This window comes from Solea solea, chromosome 19 (assembly GCF_958295425.1).
Source record: "Solea solea chromosome 19, fSolSol10.1, whole genome shotgun sequence".
In the NCBI taxonomy this organism is placed as follows: Eukaryota; Metazoa; Chordata; class Actinopteri; order Pleuronectiformes; family Soleidae; genus Solea; species Solea solea.
The window spans coordinates 3,134,256-3,162,212 of record NC_081152.1 but is presented as its reverse complement, the minus strand read 5'-3'; the positions used below and the strand labels follow the sequence as shown (position 1 = coordinate 3,162,212).

The window sequence follows — 27,957 nt, the reverse complement described above, 5'->3', positions numbered from 1 at the left end:
TCATTGTATTTTCTGTTCATTTGGTCACGTTTCCTGTATTTGATTGTTTCTAAACTAATGAATTGCTATTAATGTTATTGATTTGTGAAATACCCCCGGTCTTTATCTTCTCCTCTTTCCTCTCTGTGTAAATGTGATGTTTTGTTCGTAATCATAATCTTCGAGACATGCGACACCTACTGCATGTCTGTCCGTCCTGACAGAGGGATCTCTCCTCTGTGGCTCTCCCTGAGGTTTCTCCCTTTTTTCCATGTAAAAAGGTCTGTCCTTACTCGATGTGAGGTTCTAAGGACAGATGGTCTAAGGACAGAGGGTCTAAGGAGAGATGGTCTAAGGACAGAGAATCTAAGGACAGAGGGTCTACAGAGAGATGGTCTACGGACAGAGGGGCTAAAGACGGATGGTGGTCTAAGAACAGATGGTCTAAGGACAGGGGGTCTAAGGACAGAGGGTCTAAGGAGAGATGGTCTAAGGACAGAGGGTCTAAGGAGAGATGGTCTACGGACAGAGGGGCTAAAGACGGATGGTGGTCTAAGGACAGATGGCCAAAGGACAGAGGATCTAAGGACAGAGGGTCTAAGGACAGAGGGTCTAAGGAGAGATGGTCTAAGGACAGATGGTCTACGGACAGTGGGTCTAAGGACAGAAGGTCTAAGGACAGATGACCTAAGGATGAATGGATGAATCTGCTCGTGTTGGTTACATGTCCTGTGTTTCAATATTTCCATTATGTTCTTTTACTTCTAACCCACTTTGTGTTCAGTAAATAATTTTTTTCTAATCCCAGCACATTTTCAGTGTTGTTACTAAGTGATGTTTTCTTCAGCTGTAATAAAAACTTGCAGCTGCATTAAAAGTCACATTGTAGTTTTTATTTTGAAACCTGGAATGTGTAAATAAATATATGTACATTACACAGAAAACTGAAAGGAAAGAGAAAACAGCACAACTGGAATTTCAAACAAATACAGCAGTGTGAAGGAGATTCCTGTCACATGGAGTGAATTAAAATAAATGAATAAACTTAAGATCAGTCACAGTTTCCTAGTTTCCTAAGAGGGGGAGCTTGTGCTATTATCATGCTATTAACAAGTTTAGTCTACAGACCTTCAAAACAAAGTTTAAGGAGAATGTGAACATGAGAATAAGTCACATTGACAAGAAAGTCATAGTTATAGTGAAACATGACGAAGACATGTAGCTGGTGGGTTTTATAGAACGTCAGAAAAAAACGTTTTATAAAGAAAAGAAAGTTTTAGTTTTGAATGTTTGTTAGCGACAGAGTGTTTTGTTGTTACATGCAACAGAATAGAAAGTGTAACAACACAAAACGATGAGTTTACATTGAAAACTGCTGTACAAGTTAAGGCAGATTAAACATTTGAACTGAACTGAACTCTCTACAACTGTTACAGTATTATATATGAAAGGGATATTTCAGGTGCAAAGTGTAGCTGGATTAGGGATATATTTTATTATCAATACTCTTTTTTGCTCACTCTCCTGCACCAATGTCCATAGAGAAAATCAACGATTTTACATCCGAGTGCACAGGAGCTGCTGCTTCATCCTTCTAAAATGACATATTAGAAGTTACTGATGGAGGCAGTCGCCGTTTTTAGTCACGCCCCTAAACTGTGGAACACACTACCCTTAGATATCAGGGAAGTCAGCTCACTAGATATTTTTTAAAAGACGACTTAAAAATTATCTTCTTTTTTTTTTTATTTCCAGCATATGAACAACGTACAAAACACACAGAGCAGATTAGAAAATAAATAAAATAAATAAATGAACAAATAAACAGTGGCTCATTTTTTTTCCCCCATAGTAGGTTGAGCTGAACGCCACGCTGACATCATTTGGTATTTACAGTGTAGTAGGTTCAGTCGCCAACATGGTCGTTTCTACAGTTACGACAGTGCGAGTGTGTGGCAGACACACACACACACACACTGAATATACACAACAGAGAATCACACAACAAGGCACAAATTCTCCTGAGTTTCCTAAACACGAAACCCTGTAACAGACTGCTGCTGTAAGAAAGCTCCACCTGTTTACAGTGGAAACATGATTGTTTGTTTGTTTGTTTGTTTGTGGATGAGATAAAGGTGGATTTATCCAGGTGGAACTCTGGGTTCAATCTTCAGCGACAGCTCATAGAGGGTGTCTTCATCCATCACAAGTGTCTTATCCAGGAGGAACTGAGTCACCTGGAGGGAGACGACGGGTAAAAATCACAGTCACTTCATGGTGCACACTCTTTTTAACTATTATTTATTTATTTATTTTGTGTGTGTGTGTGTACATGTGTGTATTAAAACTAACATCAATGACATCCATAATAATAATAATAATAATAATAACAACATACATTATATAACATATATATATATATATATATATATATATATACATACATACACACGATTACCACTAGTTGGCACCCTACATCATTTCATAGTTTAAAAAGCTGGACACAAACTGTAGTGTACGATGATTTATGCAGCTAAAATACGCTGGTCACATTTGACTGCAACTACTGGAAAAAGGGAGGGTTAAAGAGACACTGGAGAAAGGTTAAAGTGCACATAAGTGGACGCACCTTAGGTTGGTGCTCTATTCTGTAAGGTGCTTGCTGGAACTGACGAATCTCACGGATGATGTGAGAAATCTGAGAAAACAAAGATGAGAGGGGGACGATAGACAATGTGTGTGTGGGGAAAATACAAACCAGATAACATGGACAGTTTATTTTTAGTCTTCAACAGCCAGGAAAAGAGCAAGAAGACACAAATGCTTGTTGTCCTTGTAAAATGTCCAAAAAAAGTGTCCAAGGGGGAGATGGTCTAAGGAGAGATGGTCTAAGGACAGAGAATCTAAGGACACAGGGTCTACGGAGAGATGGTCTACGGCCAGAGGGGCTAAAGACGGATGGCGGTGTAAGGACAGATGGCCTAAGGACAGAGGGTCTAAGGACAGAGGGTCTAAGGACAGAGGGCCTAAGGCGAATGGATGAATCTGGTCGTGTTGGTTACATGTCCTGTGTTTCAATATTTCCATTATGTTCTTTTACTTCTAACCCACTTTGCTGCTGTGTTAACTTAGCAGCTAGCTAACGTTAACTAGCTGGCTATCATCAAGCCTATGTCACTCAATATGATATTCAAACTTTTGACTGTCTTTAATAACTACATAACACAATACTTCTACTTTTACTTTCAGTACTTGAGTAGTACTTTTTAAAATAACCTACTTGCAATAGTTAAGTACAAAAAAAATACTCTAGTACAACCAAAATCCCTCATGACTTCAATTAGGTCTAGAAAAGAACATGAGGTCCATTTTATAGTTACCATCCTCATCTTGGAGAAGTTGACCAGGCCTTCCTCTGTAAAGTTGGGTGTTCCTTCCTCAATGAAAGCCAGGTCAGTGAGGTACATGCCCAGGTATGGCACACATGGAGGGTTACAGCTACACACACGACACGTGTTAGAGTGGGTTAACACATGCATCACTGCACGTCCAAATGATAAGAAGCAGGATTTACTTTTTCAGCGTTTCTCTGAGATTCTTGAACCTTCCCTCTGATGATACAGTCTTCTGCAGCCGGTCCATCAGAGCCTTTGTCTACAACACACACACACACACACACACACACAAAACAATACACGATACATGACCTGGATGATATGACACTGTACTTGTAACAAAAAGTTAAAAAAAAAGGGGGCGGAGATGAACCTGTTTGCACACTTTGGCCCAGGTCTTCTTCAGCCTGTAGATGGCGCTGCGGTTGAGAGCAGAGGTGATCTCCAGCACGCCGTTGTAGTTGTTGAGGCAGCGGCAAATGTCTGCCACTGCCAGCCATTTCTCTATGGAGCCGGCCCTGGAGCCGACATCGGTGTGTGTCATGATCTGAGACGCCACCAGGTTACTCATCTGTGACGAGAGGATGAGACATTTTTCCCCCTCTACAGTTTAATAAAGAAAATACATAAAATTGACTCTGCACTTTTATAACCTCTTCATAAAGTAATAATTACGGCTGGTCGTAGAGCTGCATGAAAACGAGCGTTCCCACAGACCTACGTCTGTTATTGAACATGCTGGTGTTTTTGTTTCTGCTGTATATTAAAAAAAAAAAAAATCTAATAAAACAGCATGAATATGGTTTTATTTAACCTTTTTATATTAAAGTTCTGATTTAAATCTCAGAATTCATGCTGTTTAATTATTATTTTTTACATGTGGCACTAATACTCTTCGGTACTGTTGTGCTGTTACGTAAACCAATAATCCTAATTAGCTCTACCACCACCACCACCACTACTGCTGCTTCTACTTCAACTTCATTAGTACTGAATTAACACATTTCTATCATGTGATATTAATATAAGGTCTTGTTGTCAGGTCAGTGAATGAAGACTTACGTCATTAAAGTGCTGACTGGTCTTCATGATGTACGGCGTCCTCTCACTTTTGTCCGTCTTCATCCAGCCTTGTCCCAGGAACTCTCTGCAGGACACACACACATTCATTCATTCATTCATCTTTATTGTTGGAAAGTATTGAAAGTTCATCCCTAATATCAATGGCATTTGTTCATTAGGAGAGGAGGAGGAGGAGGAGTCGAGCTGTGCTGAGGCTGGTGAAGAACTCACTCGTAGGGAATACTCCTGAAAACAATGTGATCCAGCAGAGTGATCTGCTCTGCCAGTTCCATCGCTGACAGGGACTCAAAACATTCTGCTTTAGGACTCTCCGCCTAAAACACACACACACACACACACACAAACATACAAACACTTTTGGTCATTTCAATAGAATGATCAGACTCAAAATGTCTGTCTTTTTTTTTCTGTGTGCTTATGTTAACTATAAAAAGGTTCAGGATACTGAGTACTGAGATTAAGTGCTTTTGCCCAGTTTTCCGGAATAACTTTCAATATCCGGCAGTTATTATACAATTTACTGCAAAAAAACATTGTAAAAGATATTTAAAATAAAACTTTTTGAGTTTTATTCTCAAAGCACCTTCCCACCAGCTTCCTGCAACAGCGAGTGAAATTACCGTAATAACCACATGTTGACTTGCTTTGACACTGTCGTAAACCGTTGGAATTATACAGTATATATATGTGTGTATGTGTGTGTGTGTGTGTGCTCCAGCTCCCCTTGACCCTCCTGAGAGCGAGTGAAAATATTTGCTTGTTTTTTTTATTCTTTTGGTCATTACAGTATCGCTAAAACAACAAATCTAATGGTTACCTAATGGCACTTTTCCACTACACAGTCCCGGCACGGCTCCACTCGACTCGGCACAAGGTTTTTTCTTTCTGCTTTTCCATCAGTGATGGTACATGGTACTTCTTTTAGAACCTGCTTTGCCGAGGTTCCATGCGAGCTGAGCTGATACTATACATGACGTCTTCAGACTGCCGGCCACTGATTGGTCAGAGAGTGTCGTCATTTAGCAAGTAAATGTCTAAAATCTCAATATTTAACCCTTTTAACACCTTTAGTTATTACCGTAATAACCACAAGTGGGCTTTGACGTGCAATTTCTCAGCTTTCAGAAAAGGTTGGAATTTTTCCAATAGCACAAACTGTAGTGTAATTACGGTAATGCAAAGTGCGCTTGCACAAACGCTCGATGTTAAAGGGTTAACAGAGGAGTAATGGACTGTGGAAAAACCATTCCAAACCGCGTAGAGTCGAGCCGTGCCGAGGCGCGTTGGGACTATGTAGTGGAACACAGTCAACTCTAACTGCTGAGGGTTGTGACAGAGATCACCATAGAAACTAACAGCGCCCTCTACAGAGCAAGTCACACAATTCTTACCACGATGAAGTGAAGCAGCGGACAGCTTTTCTGCTCCGATGTCAGGAGAGAAACAATTTCAACGACTGCTTAAATGTGCTTTGGTTTTTTGATTGAAAGAATCCAGACGACACATGTTCTGTCTGACGTATACTGACCATCTGTAAAATGTCCTCTATCTTCAGCTGAGCATCGTCTTGTTCCTCTGGAGAAAGGGCACTGAGAGACAGACATTGACATTATTTGAAAACTCTTTAACGTGAACGTGTTCTAGTTTCTTTGCTCCACTGCCAGTAAAATGAATATATTTGGATTTTTGGACATTAATACATTTCATTATATCTATGGCCCTACCATTAAAACAATTAACTGAGAACATAAATGACAGATTAATAATTATTAGATGCTACTTCTCTCTTTTCCTTCACTGCTTTCCATGAGCCATAGTATATTTTCCAGTTTATAGCCAATAATATACTGTATATAATTAAATATCAGTATAAAATGTAATTATTTGTATTTAAGATTACAGAACTGAAGAAGCCTCTTGGATCTACTGAAGAATCTTTTGATGTAAAACCTAAACTGCCAGAATACTTAGTGGTTTAGAAAATAAACGTAAAAAAACACAAATAACAGCAGTAAATACTTATATTATTATATTATATAGCAGTGTTTCCCAAACTCTGTAGATAGGGACCCAAAAAAATCTTCATATAATCAAGAGATAATGTAGAATTGATTCACAGCTTCACTCTCTGCATGTTACTTAAACCATGTGCATAAAAACCTACTGTATGAATGAATGAATGAATGAATGTATGAATGAATGAATGAATGAATGAGCACCTTAGGATGTTTGTTGTTGCTTTCCTCTCTTGTGGCAGCAGGTCTGCATCACGCAGCACTTCCTCCAGGAGGCCGATCACACCCATCTTCAGTTCACTGTTCGTGTCAAAGTCCTGAAGCAAAAACACATTCATACACCGACACAAACAGCTGAGTTCACTTAACTTTTTTTTTTTTAAGATAATTTGCAAGATTTCATATTTTTAAAATGATAAATATACAACAGAGTATGGTGTATATTTGTAAATGATGCCCTCTGCTGGACATTTACACTCCTAGTCCTCCTACTATAATCTTTTTTAATAAGGCATACACTAAATATTGTTATTGTTCAATTACAAATTCATTTTATCTCACCAATAATCTATTCATCGTCAAAACCAGGGACACACACAGAGCAAGAGAGAAAGTCTGACATTGCATTGACTTATATTTATTTCCTGAAGACTTCCTCTACCCTTAACCATAACTACTACTGGCTTAACCCTAACTTTAACCTAACCGTAACCCTAACCATACAACATGACTTTACCACTTTAAAGTGTAATAATGTACATTCTAGGGACTTGATTTTTGACTGCTAATGACTATTCAGTGGCTTTGGAATTAAGTGTCATAATAAGTTCCCATAATAGGAACACAGATTTTTCACCAAATCTTTGAAAATGTGGTTAAAATTTGCGATACATTTTGAAGGAAATCGAGCTCTTGCTCGGAAACCCCGACGCCGTGAACTCACCTGCGAGTGCTTGGAAACCCAGTGTCGCAGCACGTTGAGAACTCTGTTAGTGGCAGCTCTGCGGATGATGAATTCTTTGTCGCAGACTTTTTCAGAATTACTGAATCCTGGGGGAAAATAATACTCACAGATTAGGCCGGGAAACAGCTGCAACTCTTCACATCAGATGATACAACGTAATTCCTGCCTCTTCAGGTTTGATTCAGGCTAAATTTAAGACGGTAACTTCAGTTGTTGCAAAATGGGTGGTGACAACCGGCAGACCAGTCAAACTCTGGTCCAGACCAATAATTCATCATATTCCCAGGTGCTGGTAAGAGCTGATGGATCAGTGGCTAGCATTGTTGCCTCACAGCAAGAAGGTCACTGGTTTGAATCCCAGGATGACCGAGGGTACTCGTGCTTCCCGTCACAGTCCAAAAACATACAGTTAGGTTATTAGGTCAATTTAAGCCCCTTTTCCACCTATGGTGCCAGCTCGCCTCGGCACGATTGGTTGTGATTCCATTACGATATAGTACCAACTCAACGTGGGCGGAGTCTTCACTGCACGGCTGCATGAAACTGCCCTGACTTCGCTTTACACGTGACACACAGCAGTGGTTTTCAGTGTAACTGAATCATTAGAATCAGTTAATTAAAAATATTTGTTCAGTACTTCCTCCATGAGCGGAGCTCAGCAGCAGGGTTTGTGATGAGCAGTGCTGTCGCTAAGCACACCAGACTCCTCTGTTAAATATTGAGATTTTAGACATTTCCCTGGTAATTGTTGGAGATTAACCCACATTTTTTAGGATTGTTAAGTCTTTTTAACTGATCTACAGTTCGGCATTGTTCAGCTTGATCCTTGTGTCGGACATCTTGCTCATGTCTCTTCCTGTGACGGCACTGACCAATCAGTGGCCAGAGCAGGTACCAAAAATAGTACCAGGTACTATCGCTAATGGAAACGCAAAATAACCGCGCCGTGCAGAGGCGAGTCGAGTAGCGCTAGTGGAAACACGGCATAAATTGACTGAAGATGTAAATGGTCGTTGGTCTGTTCCAGACAAAACACAATAGTAGGTGTTACAGGTGTTTTGTTCCTGCAGCTGTGAGTCATGTGACCTTCACTGCTCCCTGTACTCACCCTGGGAGCTGCTGTGTCCAGCAGCAGCAGTGGCAATCGCGAAAGCAGACGCCGGCGACATTGTACAGCGTGAGTTCTCCCCTGGTGTGACTGCATGACATTAAAAAAAAACAACACATAAAAGACCAGAGACAGAGAAAAACATTCTGTATGTGTCGTGTTTAAAAGCACACGTCCATGCCGCACCTCCAGGCTGTCGATAGCGGAGATGCCTGGGCGTGGACGGGGAGCGACAGGGAGACATGTCCCCTGGCTCACTGCTGGCAGGTGATTCAGGTATGAACTTGTCCAGGGACACTGACTCCAACACAGCTGTTAGGACACAGAAAAAACAGAAATCAAACTAAAAATACCTGTAGCAGAGTCCTGCATAAAACCTGCACCCGCCCATACCCGTGGATCTCCCTAATGGAACCGCCTGGTTTACCGTCATCATGGCTAATGCAACACCACACCCACACGTACCCGTTAATAAAAACCTGTTAGTGTCATTTAAAACTCACAGGCTCTCATACTGACGTGCTTCATTTTTACTCGCACATTTTCAATAGAAAATTTCAATCAACCACAGCCGACTTTCAAAATAAAAGACATTTTGGCTTGATAAAAGTGATTTATTTTACAACGCACATCTTCAAATTTGTTTTACTGTGAAAAACAAAGATATTTCTGTTACAGCCCACTGCCAGCCCGTGTTTAGTTCCGTTAAACAGGAACTTTTTGCAGGTCGTCAGGTATTGATTATGTGATTATAACCGTTTTGTAATCACCCTATTTATTCATCTTCATTCCTCTAGAGTTATTTTTTTCTTTCCAACTGTTTTTAACATTCAGCAGCCAGACAGTTATCTAAGAGTGCTATGATTCCTCTGTTACTGGGGCCGTAGAACTAGTATATCATAATTATAGTCGTAGTTGAAGATGTCACTATCCATTATCTGTGGATATTTAACATAAATAATGTTCTACAGTATTGTGTGATAATTATCCACTGCTCTAATGAAGCAAACACACTAGGTTAGAAGTGAAAAATAAAACAGACAGTGGGACTGTTTGATTGCGGTACCTGTTTTCAACACAAATGGCCACTGTTGTACATATTTTACATATTATCTATAAATGCAAGGAACATCTGTCTATCCATTACAGTTTAACGAGGTTACTTCACAGGCTTCAAACTTGAGTGTAGCTGCACTGCTCCTCTTTAAGGTACGACATTGAAAGGAAATAAATAATATTTAATGCCGACAATCTATTTAAAGTTGATGCATTTACTCCACTGGGGACTGAGTGTAAAATACACTCATACACACACACATGCTCTGGCTACGTACCCCTGCGGATGCTTCGCCTCAGTTTCCCACAGAAGGCATCGATGCGAGGCAGGTCTCCACTGACATCGTCCCCAGCAGCCGGGCTCAGGGGAGGACTCTGGGAGCTGGGACCGCGGCTCAGGTCCAGCGGGGCCTTGGTAGTGACGGGGGGCGGCGAGGTCACCCCATAGGCCTGGGGTAGGCTGGGAGAGCGAGTGGCAGTTGGCGGAGGTGAGGAAAAGCCAGAGGGCGGCCTGGTTGAGGTGGGAGGAGGAGAGGAGATGGAGGGGCAGTGGCTGGAGGTGGGGGAGTTGGCTGCGGAGGAGGGAGACGGGGTCAGATCCGAGGCTCCCGCTTTCGCACCGATTGGGGAATTGAGGGACAGCTTGCGGCAGTTGATGGGGGACGAGGAGGTGCGAGAGGGGATGGAGAGGGGAGGAGGGGAGGAGAACTTGCGGCAGAGCCTCGGGGACTTGTTGTTCAACGGGTCTGCTCCCCACGCACTCTGGTTGGTGGCAAAGAAGAGCTCCAGAGACCTGAGAGAGAGAGAGAGAGAAAGGAATAACAGAAGAGTTGATGCATCGCTCCATCTCAGGCAAAAGTTGGTTATGAGTAAGTCTCCAGTCCTACTCATGTTTACTTGGACTGGTCCAGAGCAAGCTGCGTAATCTTCAGACTGTAGTCGGGACAGAGGGACATGATGGACAGACGGTCACAAGAATGCTGCTCAACCCTGGGACAGCGACGGGACGGAGGAGGAGGAGACCGTGCATGACAGATGAAGACAGGAAGTTAATGATGAGAGGAGTAGAAAAGACAAACGGTGAGATGGAGTGAGTGATAATATTTCCTGGAGAGGAGAGGAGGACAGAGAGGACGGACGGTGGGGGGGGACAGTGAGTGTGGACAAACATGACATTAAAGAGATAGTTCAGGCTGTTTGAGGTGAAGTTGTGTGGCTGCCAGAGGAGACACAAAAGCTCCGTCTGATCATCTGGATGTTGTCAAAATGCATCACAGCACCGCCGTGGTGTGGGCGGTGCCAATCAATACATGAATAAAGGAGACACAGACGTCTCTGCGTGCCAGTGACAGAGCATTGGTTGAGTCATTGTATACCAAACACAACAAGTAAACTCTAAAATAAAAACAGCACAAAAAGATAGAATAGAATAGAAGATAGAATTCTGACATAATGAGATATATTTTTGAAACTTTAGCATTCATTAATATTAACGGGGACTCAGCTCAGTCTTTATGTTATTTAAACAGGGTTTAGATTAAGAATGTACATTTGTGGATTCAAATTCTTCAAGAAGAAGCTTAAGCAGGTTTCTATGTGTCTGTTCTACTTCACGTCCAATATGACTACATTTGGTGACTGCACTGGTTGAATAGTTGACTTAAATATATGATGTCGTTAATTCTGTTGTTCAAATCATACATCTGTGAGAAGATAAGTTATATTTATAAATCCTATTCCAGGTTACTAACGTTGTACTTGTGCTTGTCCATGTTTGTCTCTCAGTCTGAGATACATCACACGCAGCATCTCCAATATTTCAAACATCAAAATATTTCAAACATAACAGTTTATATCAAAACTAATAAAAATGGTACAACTTAAACACGTCACCTCTCGGTGAACAGCTCAGTGCTGCTGACTATGTGTCGTGTGAAAGCACAACAGTCCTACAGGTTATTCCAGGTGCTCCGTACCTGACAGGTATGGAAGTAAAAGGCTTTTTGTAGATGTTGGCCAGCTTGTCAATGACCACGGTGGCCGTGGTGAAGATCCTGTACGTGTGGAGGAAGGTGTTGAGAAAATCTATGGAGAGGAAGCGCAGGTCCGTGAGGCGTTCCAGCAGACGCTCCACGCTGGCGTAGCGGATCTGCGGGACCTTGCAGGAGTTGAGCGTCTTGCTGAAGCAAATGTCGACATCGTCCTTGTGCAGCCGAGCGTCAGACCTGAGGGTGAAAGGTGCTGTGATTCACAAGGTTGAGCTACAGGATTAAAACCTCTTTCGACTGTCAACAGATTTCAATGAATTGTGGCCCCAAGCAACTTGTTAGACAGTAACACAAGAGACAGGCAGACAGACAGGTGTTCCTTGATGTTCATTCATAATTATTTAGAAGTTATTTGTTGTTTTTCGCCCATAAACCGGAGCGATGTGAAAGATCACGTTTGGTGTGAATACAGCAAAAATAATGTTGCATTCAAATTGTAGTCAGAACTCTGGAATTTCCCGGGGTCACCACAGGACCAGGACCTCGGGAATGTGTGTGCTGGCAATTAAAATAATGTAAAATAAAACTACCAATGTTGTTTATAACATTGTAAAATGTTAACATTTAAGATTGTTGTTGATTATTTCACTTCATGTCGACAATGTCTGACATTATAGTGTCTATTTATAATTTAAAATAGTTGATTATGGGACAAAGGCAAGAAAAATAAAGGGTTAATCAGACTATATCCTCTCCACTGCTTTCACAGGATGAAAAATGCTTACTTGATCATGTGTGGCACAGAAACTTTGGAGTTCTCCTCAAACACGCTGGTCATCAGCCCGTTACACCGGATGTTATCAATGCACTGACAGAGAGAGGGAAGAGAGTCAGTCACTTCCTGCGATGCTAGAAAACATAGCCACAGATGACTGAACGGCTTTAAATCACCTGGCTGATGTCACTGGTCCACGCAGCCTTCTCTTGGCGAGAAGGAGCCAACAGGATGACAGAGAAGGCCTGACCATCAGGGGGCTCCACCACCACTTTAAACTCCAGATGGCTGAAACCTTGACCAGCTGCGTTGTCTACAGCACAGAGAACATACATGACAAATATGTCACACCACAGTTCCCTGAAACTAATAATAATAATAATAATAATATAAAGATACGCACAGTCCTCATCGCTGGCATCGAGTTCTTCAATGAGAGTACACTCGATCAGAGACAACACTCCTCCTTGCTGATGACCATAAAAAGAATAAGAGACAATAGAAAAGATTAAATATTGTTCAGTTTCATTTTCTTTAATAATAATAAATGATAATTAAAAATCAGCATATGACAAAATAGGAGAAAACAGCAGTTTTTTTAGATAAAATATTTAGAATTCTTTCTTTCTTTCATGCATGAATGACACAAAAAGTCACACTGTACAAAACCATGTTATTTCAATCCAATTTCATTCTTGTTATTAATTGTTGTTGTTTCATGGATTTTTATTCTTCTTATTCTAACTTTACCTGCGTGTTTGTTTTTTTTTTAAACACATTTATTATCTCCATCCTGCCCAGGTACAGGATGTAACAGCAATATTCTTCTCATATACAATACCATTTCCCCTGACCCTCAATAATTATCGTGCATGAATGTGCAGAATGTAGTTGAGGGACTGTAGAAACTTTGATTTTGTATTATGAACATTTTATTTCACCAGTAATAATAAAAGACAAAGATGATATGAAGACAGGCAGCACGAAATTCTAAAACAACAGGTTAGAATGTTACGACTTTATTAAGCAAGAAAAGTTGTCGGCAGGTTCTAGGTCTTTAAATCATGTTAAGTTATGTTGTAATGATTACACCTTATTTTTCATGTCAGAGCGAAAACCCTGAAATACTTCGTTGTTATTTCTGCACTCCACTTTTATTTTCATATCAAACATACACAACCTGCCTCTTTTTTTAGTTTAAATGCATACGCTAAAATATTCTCCTCAATATTCACAACAATCTCAGAAGAGCAGCAGAACGTGAGAAGAAAAAACAAAACAAAAAAACCCAAACAGCTGTGGTTTATCCAGTGGAGTGACATAAACATGAGTGGACAGGTGAGAACTGACCTTCAGCAAGTGAAGCTTTCCTCCAGATGTTCGGGTGCAGATGAGGAAGTGTTTGGTAAACAGGAAACACTGTCTCTCTCCCTCCTTCCTCAGCGTGAGCGAGCCCAGGCGGACTTTACTGAGCACGCCACGTTCACTGCTGGACGGCAGCTGGATGAGAGAGCCTGGCCACACACACACACACACACACACACACACACACACACACACACACAGAACAGTGATGGGTACTGGAATAAATTAAGAAAGTTCAGAAAATGCAAAAAGAGCTTATACATTCTCATCTAGAGATTGAAGCCAATGCTGCAGTCTAAAAAAAAAAGGTCTGAAACCTCTCTTGAATGAACACTAGGGGGCGACTCCACTTGTTTGTATCCAAGTGGATGAGAAGATGAGCCTGTTTCTTATTTGATTTACTGAATAATGTCACTAAACAGTTTCCTGAGGAGCTAAATGGTCTCAAGGCCTCTCAAGTGCCAAAATGTGATGTCACAGTGGGTGGACACTTGGAAATGTCAAAGAGAGACAACTGTGGAGGACGCTCACCTTGTCTGACGAAGGTCTGGCTTGTGTCTAACAGGATGTCACAGCCTTCAACAATCATCCTCTCTATCGCCAGGTTCTTCCTGATGTTCTCCGTGTCACTCACTTCATCGTGCATCATCCTGACATCACGACCAGTAATCATTAACACCTTTATCATCATCGTCATCGTCACTTATATCTGTGAGTGTGTGCAAACACTCACTTCGACAGCTCCTCCAGTTTGGATTTAGCAAACTCCAAACTCTTGCGCTCCACGTGCTCATGAGGTGTGTGGGCCAGCAGCTCATGAAGGGTGATGATGTAACGTGGAATCTGAAAAAAAATTAAAAATTAAAAGTACAAAATGGCTGACTTCCTGTTGGGTCATGTTCACAGACATGTTCAGGGGCGCTCTCTTGTGTCTCACGTATGACGTTTTGAGCCGACCGGTCAATGTATGGTGAAGTTATAGGCCACTCCCTTTAATCATGGTGCGAATGGTGGCCACGCCCTTTTGTAAAATGTTCAGCTTTGATGTAGGAAACGTGTAAATGGCCAAGATGGACACCAAATTCAAAAATGGCCAACTTCCTGTTGAGTTGAGGCCAACAGGAAGTCGGAATAGATGTTTTTGTTCCACTTAATTTCAGCTTCATCCTGCCGAGTTTCACTCTTTGGGGGGCGCTACTGAGACATTTGATCACTAAGTACTTTGATACGCGTCTATTCGGTTTTTCAAATAATTAAAATCTAATTCTGGTTTCTTTGCTTCACATCACAAAGAAATCATTAAAACTGAAGAAGACGTCTGAGAACATCATCGTCATTTCGACAACATTGACTGACATTTTATGGACCAAACAAATACTTGATCATTATTATTATTATTATTATTGTTATTATTATTATTATTATTATAGTTTTTGTGACATCATCAGATTCTAACCAAAGTTTAAAGGGAACATACTCGGGGTTCCTGTTAAATTCCTTTAATGCTTGAACGGTCAAAAACTGTAGACAGGATGTTTTTAAAAGGACAAACTTACAGATAAATCCATGCCAATGAATGGAGGTAAACTACATACATTATATGTTTATTATATAAAGTAGCTTTTTGTGCAGATTTGTACGTGTTTTATTATCACATTATATCATGATAATTATTGTATCATGACGCACTACCTGGAACATGGGGTAAGTGAGGAACGTCTCCAACATGCGACCCTCACAGGCAGCGTTGGACTCGTACTGTTTGAGCAGCTTGTCAAAGTCTCTGTTCTGCTTACAGTTAGCCAGCACCTGCAGACTGTACTGGTGGTTTCGCACAAACTCCTGGTAAATGTTCAGCATGGGCAGCAGGATGTCAAACAGGTCGGCTGGGTATGGAACAGAAAAGACAAACAAAAACCCATCACGGCAAAGTAGTGGCTGGTATTTATTGAAGAGAATTAGGGCCGCGTGTAAAAATAAATAAATAAAACGGCATGAATTCTGCGATTAAAGTCAGATCTTTTCCAGCCTTTCATTTACAATTTGTGTATACTGTATGTATTTGCCCAAAGGTTTTCAGTAAAAATGACTGCTTTACCGCTTCAAAATCATATCAGGTGTTACAGAAAATGCCAGAAAAGTCAGTATTTTGCACAGATTTTTATCTTGTTTCAATTGATATTTTCATTTATTTGTGCATTTGGTGAAATGATTTGTCATAATCTAAAAAGTAGGAGCCCAGTAAATAATAAGTTTGGGAAACACCTGCTAAAAAAGCCATTCCCATTAGTTGCAGTAGTTGATCAGAGGAAGAGGAAAGGTGCTAATAAAATAAAATAAAAAAATAAAAGTAAGGTCCACTAAAAACAAACATGACGAATGGTAATTATTGCCTTAGCGTTGAGCCAAGAATCACACAAGCATTTAAATTGCTGTTAAAAATGAAGCAAACAAAGAAGAAATGAAGCCAAAGCCAATAAAGCTGACGTGGCTCTGGTGTGTGGTGCTGTTATTTTTCTAACTGTAAACTCTGTGCAGCTACTCACCCAGAACTAGAGTGGGCCAGTTAGCGATCCGAGCCTTTAGACCTTGGTGAAAGATCTCGTGCAGAAACATGATGGTCTCACTTGAGACGGAGAACCAGTTTTAGAAAACTCACATTCAGCATGTATCGCTGACTATAACCAGTGCGTGAAGTGCCAGTACTGCCATGATCCATATGAAGCGTGCACGTCTGTCGTAGTTACTAAATCACTGAACACTAAATTAAGAAAATCTTCAGTAAATAAGATGTTTGTAATGTTCACAACATCTATTTATTTAAATGTGTAGTCCATATTAAAATAACTAAAAAATAGTCTTATGTTTTACATTTTGCCAATTTGTATATTTACAATAGACCAGATGTGACAAGACGTTGGTGAATTTAACATTTTTAAACCGTTTTAATGGATATTGTTCTTTGTCTTCCGGCTTCTCCCTTTAGGGGGCGCCACAGCAGATCATCTGCCTGAGAGATACTGTTAAATAGGGTTTAAAAGTGCCGGTAAATGCGTGCAGGACAGTACCGGCCCACTTCACGCACTGACTATAACCTTGAAGATGAAATCATTCCCAAAGTTAAAAGAAGGTCCTTGCACCTGTTGAGGAAGATGCTGCTGACGTCGTCGTGGCTGATGGGTGGTTTCTTGGAGCTGGCGGCCATGCGGAGCGGCCTGAGAAAACAGTTGACCAGAATGGACAGCTGGTGGACGTACTCCGTCTCCGCCTCCACCATGTTGAAGACAATCTGGTTCCTCTTCCTCATGCTCTCGGCGTGAGGGGAGCAGATGTAGTCCTGGACAATGATCTTCCACTTTCTGCGGCAGAGCCAGCCACGCAGGAAACTCTGCACCTGCACGGCCACAACACCACAAGGTACAGTATATGTCACTGTTGCTATGAGGACTACACGACAGTGGGTTGTGGGTTTGATTCTCGGGGTCCGCTAGTCAACTAGGTATTTCGGGTTTCGTTAATTACAGACGAAGAGCAAAGCGTGATTTGCAAAACGTGCATGAAAAGCAACAGATCTCTTCAGCCACCTGCAGCAGAACCACCGACCTCCACTGTATGAAGAGAGTGTGAAACTGTGTGGTGCCTCATGACCGTAAAAGTAAGAAGTGGCACCACATAACTAAGGCGGTCGTATACCAGAGGTGAGGCCTGCCTATTAGATCAGATTATAGGCTTATGTAGGCCTGTGGTTTCCTATACTGTATTTCTCTGTTTTCTGTGTAATACTGTGAAGCTTTAGGCCTGTTTTTTGGGTCAGCCTGTTCTTGTTTACATTTTTTGTTATGCCTACAAGTGTAGGCTATTTGCACTATAGATTTAAAAGATAAAATGTGGTGATTTATCACTTCATTTTTCATTTCACATCCATTTTTACCACGGCATGTTTTTATCATTTCATTTTAACCATACTTTTTGACTGTGTCAGTATCAACTTTACCTTCTTAATCTTTTTAATATCAGGATCTTCCTCCTCCTGGTTGTTCTGGTGAGGCCGCATCTTTTCCTTGGTTTTGTTCAGCACTACAACCTGGCACAACAACAACAACAGTCTCCATGTAAATACACTGAACCAGCACAGAGGATAAAATATTTATCACACCACTTTAGAGGGTTCAAACCAACAAATATCTCATTGCATGATAAGGAAGTACTGGTCTTGGAGCCACCAGACCCCAGCTGTGCTTTCATTTGAGAGGAACATGCACTCGACACTGGAGTGTTTTCCCATCACGCCGCCTGCATTTGCATGCTTTGATCTGCGAGTGAGTCTGTGAGTGTCTATTAAAACCTGTGCACATGCACGTGTGTGGGACAGTGGGTGGATTTATGCATGCATGCACACACACAGATGTGGATGCGCTCATGCATACCTCAGCTTTGAGCCTCTCGATCTCAGTTTCCTGGTCTTCCAGCTGAGTGCGAAGCTGATTGGCTGCGACCTTCTCAGTCTCCATGATCTGGACCAGGTGGATGTACTTCTGCATCAGGATCTCACGCTCGATAATGATGTCGGAGTAACTGAAGGTGACACAGAGGGAACAGGAAATGACCAGGGCTGTTTTGAGGTGCATCATAATTTCAACTGAATTAAACGATGAAAACAGGAAGAAGAAAAAGAGAAAAGAGCCTCTGAGAGGAGAGTTAAAATAGAGGTCGCGTGGTGAGATCAAGTCTGTGTGATGTAATCAGTGTGGCAAACACAGCACCGGTGTGACCTAAATGTGAACTGCTGTGAGCAGAACACGTCCATGTACAAACACACACACAAAGATACAGAGAGGAAGCGAAAGAACAGCTGTGTCAGAAGCACAAAAAGCACTCGGAGGCTCTTGTTAGTCTCTGATTTTCTCAGTTTTTAGTTATTTACTTTACAAGTATAGAAATACTGTATACTGAACATGTGGGACACTTTCCTGTAAATTCATGATAGAGCTAAGGTGATAAACACTGATATATATTGACTGATTGGTGATGTGATAGTGAAACTCATTCAGTTTGAAGCTCTATTGTCCCTCATTTTCCAAAAAAAATCATTATTGATCTCTTTTTATGCAGATCATACACTCGTCTTCACAATCACTACAGTTATTCCATGACGATCAAGTCTGTCATTACAGAGCTACAGTTTCCTGGTACTTGAAAGTGTGAAACACCCTGCCCTGCTACCTTACATCACACTTGCAATTTCCATGGAATTGAATTGTATATTTTAATTTTTTTAGTCAGTTATGTATATTATACTGTGCCTTATATATCCTGGTATATATGATGAATACCAGAGTATTATAAAACACATTATTCATTCAAATTTGAGACATACCGCCCAGCCCTACAGCTTTTTTTGAAGTTGTAAATGTTAAAGGTAGATATTCATAGTCATTAATGATACATTGATCACATTATCTGGGCTCAGCCTTGGGAAACAGAATGGAAAGTTGTAAGTGTGATCAGATTGTGTTAAAGGTCAGACTGGATCATGCGAGCAAAAACCTTTTAAAGGAGTTTTTAATAAGTTAATATGTGCCCAGCCATGGGAAAACCAGGAACAAGTAGGCGGTGGGGCATTTTAAGTTATTTACAGATTTTAAAGTGTGATTTCTAATCCTAACCCTAACCCCCTCCTGGTCTAAGCTGTCAGTGAAATCTGATATAATAGTTAAATGTACTTTTGTAACCAAGGTAATAGAAGAAAACTCCCCTCTTTAATGACACAAAGGTATATATCATGTACCTGGCCTGCTGGATGCACTCCACCCACTCATTGCAGTCCGACTCTTCCTCTATCCGCAGCTCCAACGGTTTCTGTCCATCATGGCCGAAGATGATCAGGAAATAGTGCTGTGTCAGACAGAAGACAAAAAACAATCAGTGGTGACTTTACAAACTTATAATGTCCTCAATGGTTGTTTCAGAGGTGCAAAGAGTACTGAAATATCCTACTCAAGTAAAAGTACCACTATTTCAGTCAAACTTTAGTTAAGTACAAGTAAAAGTACTGGTCTGAAAATGTACTCAAGTTAAAGTAAAAAATAGGATATGCTTAAAAATACATATACTGTACAAACAAGGCCTTTGAATGGTTTGAATGTAAAAGACGTTTGTTTAAATTTAAACGTTGCGCACAGCGCTCATAAGAATATGTCGCCACTTCATTTTGTAATTTAACAATGTTTTCCAACAGAAAACTGAAATTTGTGTCACATTCAAAGCCACACATTCTACTGAAAGATTCTGCAATCTTTCATCATGACACACAGAAGGTGTTGAGCCACTGCTGCGTCCAATATCAATGACATTTAGCCACACAGTGGACCAGCCACTCTGCATGTTCCTACTACAAACTTGAGTTTCCAGCCTGGAAAAGTTGTCTAACTGTGGGACAAAGAGGACGGAATTTCATTAGGTGAGTCTTTTGTTAAGTGGCTAAACAGTGTCTCTGATGTCAGCCATGTTCTCAAGTTAAGGATAGTTCATGGAACAGTGGCATGTTTTCACCAGTGGGGTTGGTGAAGTCAGGCAAAAACCATATCATGACAACAACACACAAGTGGGCCTGTATAGTAATGATGTAACGATAAGCGGGTAAGAGACGCTTCCTAGCGTGTCCCGGCGATGGACCCGGGAGAAGCTTAAGCTTTGTGTGTGTGTGTGTGGTGGGGGGAGGGAAGGAAGGAAGGAGGGGTTTACATAACCACCAGGGCTTGTACTTCTCCCTGCATTGCTAATGCGGCTTCCCTGGCCACAAGCCTGCTTAAAGCCAGAGGATAACATAACAACAATGACAGAGAAACAGACAGAGGGAGAGTTAAGCTTTGCCCTGCCCTGCACCGAGCATCATTACGTCCCATCACAGAGAAAAAAATCAGTTCATTAGTCTGGCATGTTCCTACTTACAGTCCAGCTCTCAGAGTGACTTATGACCTGCAGGACGATGGCACAATGTTTGCATTATTTGGGTTTTTCTCTCCTTCACTTACAGAGAGAACAGTGAACAAGAAGTACAGTAAATAGTAAATTGTATATTTATATAGCACTCTGTAGTCTTGATGAACACTAAAAGCTGCGTTACACTACTCTAGACTAGGTTTGAGCTCTACCATTAATCCACCAGGAGCTCAGGGGGGCCCGATATTCCATTTCCAATGCCAAATAACACTGTGTTATGTGATATATCTCAATCATATACCAAGGCTTTTCCAGTCTTTGAATGATGAGGACAGGTGAATGAAGAGGACAGGTGAGTGATGAGGACAGGGGAATGTTGAGGATGGGGACAGATGAATTGGCACTAATTAAGGTCCCTGAGTCAAAGTCAAAACATTTGTGACCTTTGACCCATTTTGACTGATACAATATGTTTACACCTTTTATTTTGTCAGTACTTTAATTTGTAAAGGTTTGCCTTGAATTAAAAAACAAATCAGGTGAGATGTTTGTCCTTTTTGCACCACACAAGAAAGAACCTTGTTAAAAAAGTAACTTTTACTCTGAGTACATTTTAAACAAGTTACTTTTTCTACTACTTGACTACATTTTGATGTAGTCTTATGTAAAATTTGACAGAAATAGTGATACTTTGAATATTTCGGCACTCTTTCCACCTCTGACAATTTGTTAGAATTTGATTTTTGGAAAAAGTGACAGTCCTAGGATCCTGTGAATTTGCAGTGCCAGGTAGAATACAAACAGCACAGGTACTAGAAGTGTGTAGTAGAGCCTGTAAGTAAAGTGTTATTGTGTTATTCAGACTGTGACTGCAGGCAAATGCACCTGTAAGGATGCTTTTCTTAGGCAAGCACAGCAACAGCAGCAGCAGCAACCTAGACCACCACACATTAGATACAAACTCACAAACACAACAAGACATCGGAGAACATCATAAGTTTAGGAAACATTGATCAGGGTTTTCTGACATTTTATGGACCAAACGACTCATCAATCGTCCATTAGAGTCACATGCATACAATTAAATGCAAAAAAACAAAGACAACACACTGATATTATTCATTCATTAGTTTTATTATCAACAACTTGTGGGCACACTGGATTATTTAAGAGCCAGTTCAGCAGCTGGTGGAAACTAACTCAGGCGTGTGCGTGAGCTGGATGTTTATACAGGCAAAAATCCTCATACATACATTTAAGGATGTGATCGTGTGTTGGTTACAACATGTTCTATGACTCATCCGTGTGTTGATGGTTTATGTATATGACCTGATATTTTAAACAGCTCACAGTCAAGCGAGTTATCCTAATGGTGATTAATAGAAACTGAAACTACGACATTAACTGCCCTAACTTTATGTCCTGTTTATCCAAGAAAACTGAACAGCTGAATCCAGAGCAGCTGGACATGTTTGTAGATACTTGAGGAGTTTCATCATTCATCCAAGAGGCTCCTTCACTTCTGACTGAAATACATAAAGTGTAACTCAACTTCTAAACCACTTTTTCTCCAGGTGAGCCAGGTATCAGCATAATCAGAATAAAATATGGGGATCTAGTAGGGCTGCACGATAAATGTTCGTTAAAAATCACAACTACACGTGATCTCATTTCTAAATGACAACGATTCTTCTGCATTTATATATAATATGAAATGTTACACTTGACAAGTAAGTTTTACCAAAACATTAAATAGTGATTAAATCAAATTTAGTAGACCAGACTTTTTTTTGTCATAACTTGTTCTCAAAGGAAAAAAGGACATACAAGTACGGTGACAAACGCACCGCAACGACCCAAAACACATGCAGGAGGAGAAAACAAGCTGCATATTCACAGATGCTGCAGATTCAAAAACACTAAACAAAAACAAATGCAACATGAGAAACACGCTGCAAAAACAAAAACACACACAAATCCCAAAACATAAGCAGAAGACAAAACACAAGCAGGAGAGAAAACACAAGCAAGACAGAAAACACCAGCATTCAATAACGGTTGGCTCCGGATCTGTGGGAGCGCTCGATGTCGTGCAGCTCTACGACTTGTGTTACGATACTCAGGGACTACTTAATTCTTACTTTATTAAGAGACCTTAATTAAGAGGTTCTCCTCCTGCGGTCAAGCTATCCAACACTTGTTTCTCTGTAGTAAAAATACCTGATGCTGAATTTTAACGCCTGAATTACAAAGGGATTTACAGTAAAATCCTGCAGTCAAGCTGATTTTAAGGATATCGACATTCAGTTTTCAAAATAACACGCTTTTTGAAAGCACACCAGCTATGTTTCAAAGAGCTATTAATCAGATATAAGCATCTGTACAAAGTACTGTATACATTGATATCTGCTAATGTTCTGTAAACCAGTTGTACTGTACAATGTTTGAAAAAAATTCTAATTAAAAGTCCAGATTTGCTCTTTTAATACGAAATTATTATCAACTTTGAGATGTAATAAAAGCACACTTTTCTACGCCCAGAGCCAACTATTGCTGAATTAAAACACTGATCGTAAAATCTTCAGCTCATTTCTCCCTCTGCGTGTTTTGGGTTGTCGCAGTGCGTTTGGCCCCGTCGGGCCACCGTACAGAAGCCTGTTTATTTTGAATATACTGATCAGAGCGATGTTAATGAACAGGATTATTGTATGCAGACTGGGGTTTGTTTGTTTTTTTTTTTACCATCAGAAGATCTGAGTTATCATGAGTGCTTTGATATGCTCTCTGATGTTTAATGTTGCTTTGCCTCACAGAGTGACTTTCATTAGGTGGACATCAGACGATGACCCCGTGGCTTCATGTCAGCTGCACAGACACTCATCGCTGACAAACAACCACGTTACAAAAACACTCCTACTCAATTACACATGTATATTATAATATGTGAAATGTATCCGTCTGTGTATGTGTTGTTACAATTAATAGTTTAAATACCATCTGAGACGTGTGTCTCAGGTGATTGTGCCATGTGTCTGTAAACCTTGCTTCAGTTTCAACATCTAAATCTGTCGTATGTGTTGCATAAAGCACTCTGAAACTTGAATAAACCAGTTTATTGTGTTTTTAAAAACAAGGCTTGTTTCACTTGCTGTGCAGACAGTAAAGCCCCACAATGCAAATTGTGTTTGTGATGTTGGGTTACACAGATAAAATTGACTGTACTTGACTTGACTTGAGCAGAGAAACAGGTCTCCTATCTGGAGGGAAATCATCCACAATTCAACAGTTATAGGATTAACACCCAGCCCTATTTCCACTGACAACCTCGCCTCCAAAAAATGAAAATCATTTCAATTTGCAGTTGAAACGTCTGACAATATCTACAACGTTCAGAAATAACAATAACTTTGACAGACAGGGATTTGAGATTTGACTAAACACGTTTAATAAGAAACAACCTGATGTTCAGATTTCAGGGGTTCTGTCGTCACCTGAGCGGCTGCATGAGAGCAGCAGATTAACTGTGACCACACTGAGGGTGTGAACACACATCTGTTAACACCGCATATGAAGTGATGACTGGGTCATGGTGTCATGGGTGGCATGTGTCCAACAAGGCGTGACAGATTACCTGAAATCAGATTTAACTCTTGTAATCCAGTGACTATTGAATTTTTTTCTAACGGACATGTTTTTTTCTACGTTTGACGGGAACAAACGCCTTCATATTCTACAGCAGCCAAAACACGTATACGTATATGGCTCGTTTAAAAATTGCATCAGATTTTGTGGAACAAATATTTCCATAAAAGGTTGAATGGGTCAAGTTATCAATAGTTCTGTTTTCATAAAAAAAGTCATTGATTGTAGAACAGCTTTTGTTTACAATGACTTTTATTTGGCCTTCACGTCTTCTTTCTATTCCAGATGTAAACCGTGTTTTTAAAAGTAAAATATATTTAAAATTTAAATTTAAAAATAGTAGTTTGCCTGTTCATTTTCTGTCAGCTTATTAATCTCTGAATCCACTCATTTCCTCAGCTGTTCATGTACATCAGTGAATATACAGAAGCATGCACACCATGAACTGGTAAACTACAGTTCAGAAAACTATTTTGTTTTATTTTATAATACTTTTTCATGTTCACAGAACTTCATTTTCTACTTTGTAGAATAAAGTTTAAAGTGTGAATAAAGAGTCAGAATTCGGACTTAAATCTCAGAATTCATGCTGCAAAAACAACAATACACACAAATCCCAAAACACAAGCAGGAGAGAAAACAACGGATGTGCTCTGGGTCTATGGGAGTGCTCGCTGTGGTGCGGCTCTACGACCAGTGTTACGATACTCATGGACTACTTCATTCTTACTTTATTAAGAGACCTTAATTAAGAGGTTCTCCTCCTGCGATCAAGCTATCCGACACTTGTTTCTCCGTAGTCAAACTACCTGACGCTGAATTTTAACGCCTGATCTACAAAGAGATTTACGGTAAAAATCCTACAGTCAAGCAGATTTTAAGGACATCGAATAAGCATCTGTACAAAGTACTGCATACATTGATATCTGATAGTGTTCTGTAAACCAGTTGTACTGTACAATGTTTTCTAATGCCCCGTTTTATTATTTATTTATTTATTTTTTTACATGTGGCCCTAACACTCTTCTGTAACAATTAAAGGGGTAGTGTAAGTTCTTTGTTGTTTTGTAGGGGTGTGGGTGGAGTGGACAGTTCTCAGCAGACTGCCTGTTTGGAGAGGGAAACAGGAGAAGTGGAACAGGATCGACACTTTGTTTTGACGTAAACAAGGATGACAAAGTAAAATCAATAACATTCTGACTTTATGCTATATTTTGAGTATTTTCACAGGTTTACCGTTCTGTCAGACAGCCCAATATTCTCTTAAAGTATTACCATGTGCATAAGAACACATGGTAGAAGCAGTGTTACAATGTGGCAGATCAGCTGTTTGGGTTACATTTTTACCACTTATATTCAAAATATAGCATTTATTAGTATAGTAAGAATTACAGGCTGTTCACATCAAACACAACACATATACAGTTCTATATTTTACTATTATATATTATACTATTTCATATATTTAACAGCTGTGAAGTGCCTGAAACAGTGCTCCTGTACATCTATATCTATCCATTATGTTCCAGTTCTCTTCTATCTATCTTCAAACAGACAGTGCAGTAAACACTGTCTGCATGTGCAGTCAGGATGTTTTCAAGCACAGATTGTGGCTCGACTACGCCACATAATTTAACTACCACGTAGTTTATTGAAGTGTGTCCACTTCTGGTAGGCTACCTGATGTAATTCCCCCTTTCAGCTTGTTGGTATTGGGCATTTTCCACTTGGATCATTCCATTTTGTGTCTTTTTACCATCCGTTCATTTCAGCTGACAGAGCAGATTCAGGCTCCTCTTCAGTCTAACTGTATGTTCTAGTTTTAGTTAGAAGTCGGAATTTTCAAATTCCTAGTCGGAAGTTAATGAAACACCCCCCCAGGTCAGAAGTGGGAGCAACCTCACAAACCCTGACATAGGATTCCAAAATGGCTGCAACTCACATAAACTTTTGACTGCGCTTGTACTGTGGACATGTTGCTACACCGTTAGTGCGTGCAAAACAGAGCCATGGCCACCATTTGCCTTGGGCCCTGAGTTGGGGGGGGGCATTGACAACTGATACAGCCACACGGCAAAATAACACAAGGTTATTTGTAGAGAACAATGTCGGAATACCAACTGAAGGGGGCCCCCACAAGTTTGTTGTCAGAGTCAGGATTCTGCAGCAATGTGTGCAAGGACACTTATGAGGGGCCCCTGAAAAAAAAGATGCTTCAAAAAACAAAATGTGGCATCACGCCTGTCCTTTAAGCTTATGTAAATAATGAGATATTAAAATGAGCATCACTGAAGAAGTTTAATGAGTGGCCACAGTAAAGTGTGAGACGCACCTGCTGTTTCTCCGCGGGTTCCCTGCTGATGGCGGAGACCTTTGGCGCCGGTGCGCGCTCGCACGTGCACCCCTCCAGCAGGTAAATACCGGAGGGCCTCGCGCTCTGCTCGTTCTCAAAGTAGAAGAGCACGTTCTGGTGAAGGGCGAAGTACTTCTCAGTCCAGCGGCTGTTCTCCGTGGTCTTCTTGCTCAGGAAGCCGCGCTTGGTTCCTTCTTTACGCGCGACCACCGACAGATACAGCGCGTGGCCCTCATTGTAACGGACGCTCTTCTGCATTTTAAAATGTTATTCTCGTGCCAACTTCAAAGCAGTCAAGACATCACATCCCTTCCTGTTTTCTGTCTCGCTGCTCTTGTTTGGAGTGGATGGTTAACACAGAGAAAGCGCGCAATGTCTCTGTTTGCAGGAATCGGTAATCCAGGCTTACCATGGTAGAAAAAGTTGGCGTGTGTCGAGTGTCGGCAGCGCAGCGCGCGTCTAACCGCACCACATCTGCAGAGACCGTGAACACAAACGCCCACGAGCTGTGCACGATCCAAACTGCGAGAGGGGGACTGTGTGATGAATGAAAAAAAAAAAAGGGACGAGGCGTCAGCGACGCAGCGCAAACACAGATCCAGGGAACAGACGGTGGAGGGAGAATCGCGCCGGAGATCAGCGGTAATCGGCTTTGACTAAAACTTAAAGAGACAGGTCTGTCAGTCAGTGAGACCAGGCACGCGCTGCTGTCTGTCTGCCATGCTGCTCCACGCTGGAACGCACGAGCCTAGAAATGTCCCTACGGTGTGCAGGTGCGCACAAGAGCGCGTGAGAGGGACAGACAAAATAATAACAACAACAACAACAAAAGGTGAAGAAAGGTGTCATACAATGCAGGTTTGTTGAACTCAAACACATTTAAGTCACATTTTTGAGATAGTATCCCATAATTATGAGATGATATGTCATAATAATTAGATACCATTTCAAAACGATGAGATAGTAAGTCATACTATACAGGCTAAAGTTGCTAAAGTTAGACACACAGACTGAAGTCTGTTGCCTCTTTAAAAGCTTAATCATCACAACTAAATATCTAATCCCAACATCACGTGGACAAGTGTGTGGTTCTCACAAAAGGAGCCAAACAACTACACATGTGCTTGAGGGAAGGGATAAAAGCAGAAGTTTCTGTTTCCGTAAGTTGGTGATATGCTTGAGACGCTGGGCGTTTGTACCCAAACTCATTCAGCCTGAATGCACAAACAGATGTTGTAATGCTTGTGTAGCCTGTGTATGTATATACACATGTATTTATAGCTTTGTGAGGA

At 40.8% G+C, this 27,957-nt stretch overlaps 1 protein-coding gene across 5 annotated transcripts; it reads right to left on the bottom strand.

The window, feature by feature from the left end:
* Window positions 1–850: 850 nt before the first annotated feature.
* LOC131445840 (ras-specific guanine nucleotide-releasing factor 2) lies at window positions 851–27,522 on the bottom strand. 5 transcript variants are annotated; one of them, XM_058616534.1, is made up of 29 exons: window positions 26,645–27,522; window positions 19,517–19,623; window positions 18,156–18,303; window positions 17,723–17,812; window positions 16,869–17,122; window positions 16,275–16,354; window positions 15,421–15,614; window positions 14,462–14,571; window positions 14,260–14,378; window positions 13,714–13,877; window positions 12,767–12,833; window positions 12,540–12,676; window positions 12,374–12,456; window positions 11,577–11,825; window positions 10,498–10,590; window positions 9,879–10,393; window positions 8,731–8,856; window positions 8,545–8,634; window positions 7,416–7,522; window positions 6,677–6,789; window positions 5,986–6,046; window positions 5,849–5,878; window positions 4,668–4,771; window positions 4,437–4,521; window positions 3,748–3,945; window positions 3,554–3,633; window positions 3,360–3,477; window positions 2,609–2,677; window positions 851–2,216 (listed from the first exon to the last, which is right to left on the bottom strand). In XM_058616534.1, the coding sequence occupies exons 1-29, from the start codon at window positions 26,921–26,923 to the stop codon at window positions 2,121–2,123; spliced, it is 3,966 nt and encodes a 1,321-aa protein (XP_058472517.1). In that variant the 5' UTR covers window positions 26,924–27,522; the 3' UTR covers window positions 851–2,120. The 5 variants fall into 5 exon arrangements, with proteins under 5 accessions (XP_058472517.1, XP_058472521.1, XP_058472519.1 ...); XM_058616538.1 differs by lacking the exon at window positions 26,645–27,522 and adding an exon at window positions 21,556–22,313; XM_058616536.1 differs by lacking the exon at window positions 10,498–10,590.
* Between the last annotated feature and the right edge of the window lie 435 nt (window positions 27,523–27,957).

What these genes read in the sequence shown, in the direction of transcription:
- LOC131445840 (XM_058616534.1), bottom strand. Translation starts at nt 26,923, where the DNA reads ATGCAGAAGAGCGTCCGTTACAATGAGGGCCACGCGCTGTATCTGTCG. An exon ending in TTCAGGAGTATTCCCTACGA is followed by an intron (nt 4,522 to 4,667) that starts GTGAGTTCTTCA and finishes TGTGTCCTGCAG; the next exon opens with AGAGTTCCTGGGACAAGGCT. An exon ending in ACTTCTCCAAGATGAGGATG is followed by an intron (nt 2,678 to 3,359) that starts GTAACTATAAAA and finishes TTGTTTTCTCAG; the next exon opens with ATTTCTCACATCATCCGTGA.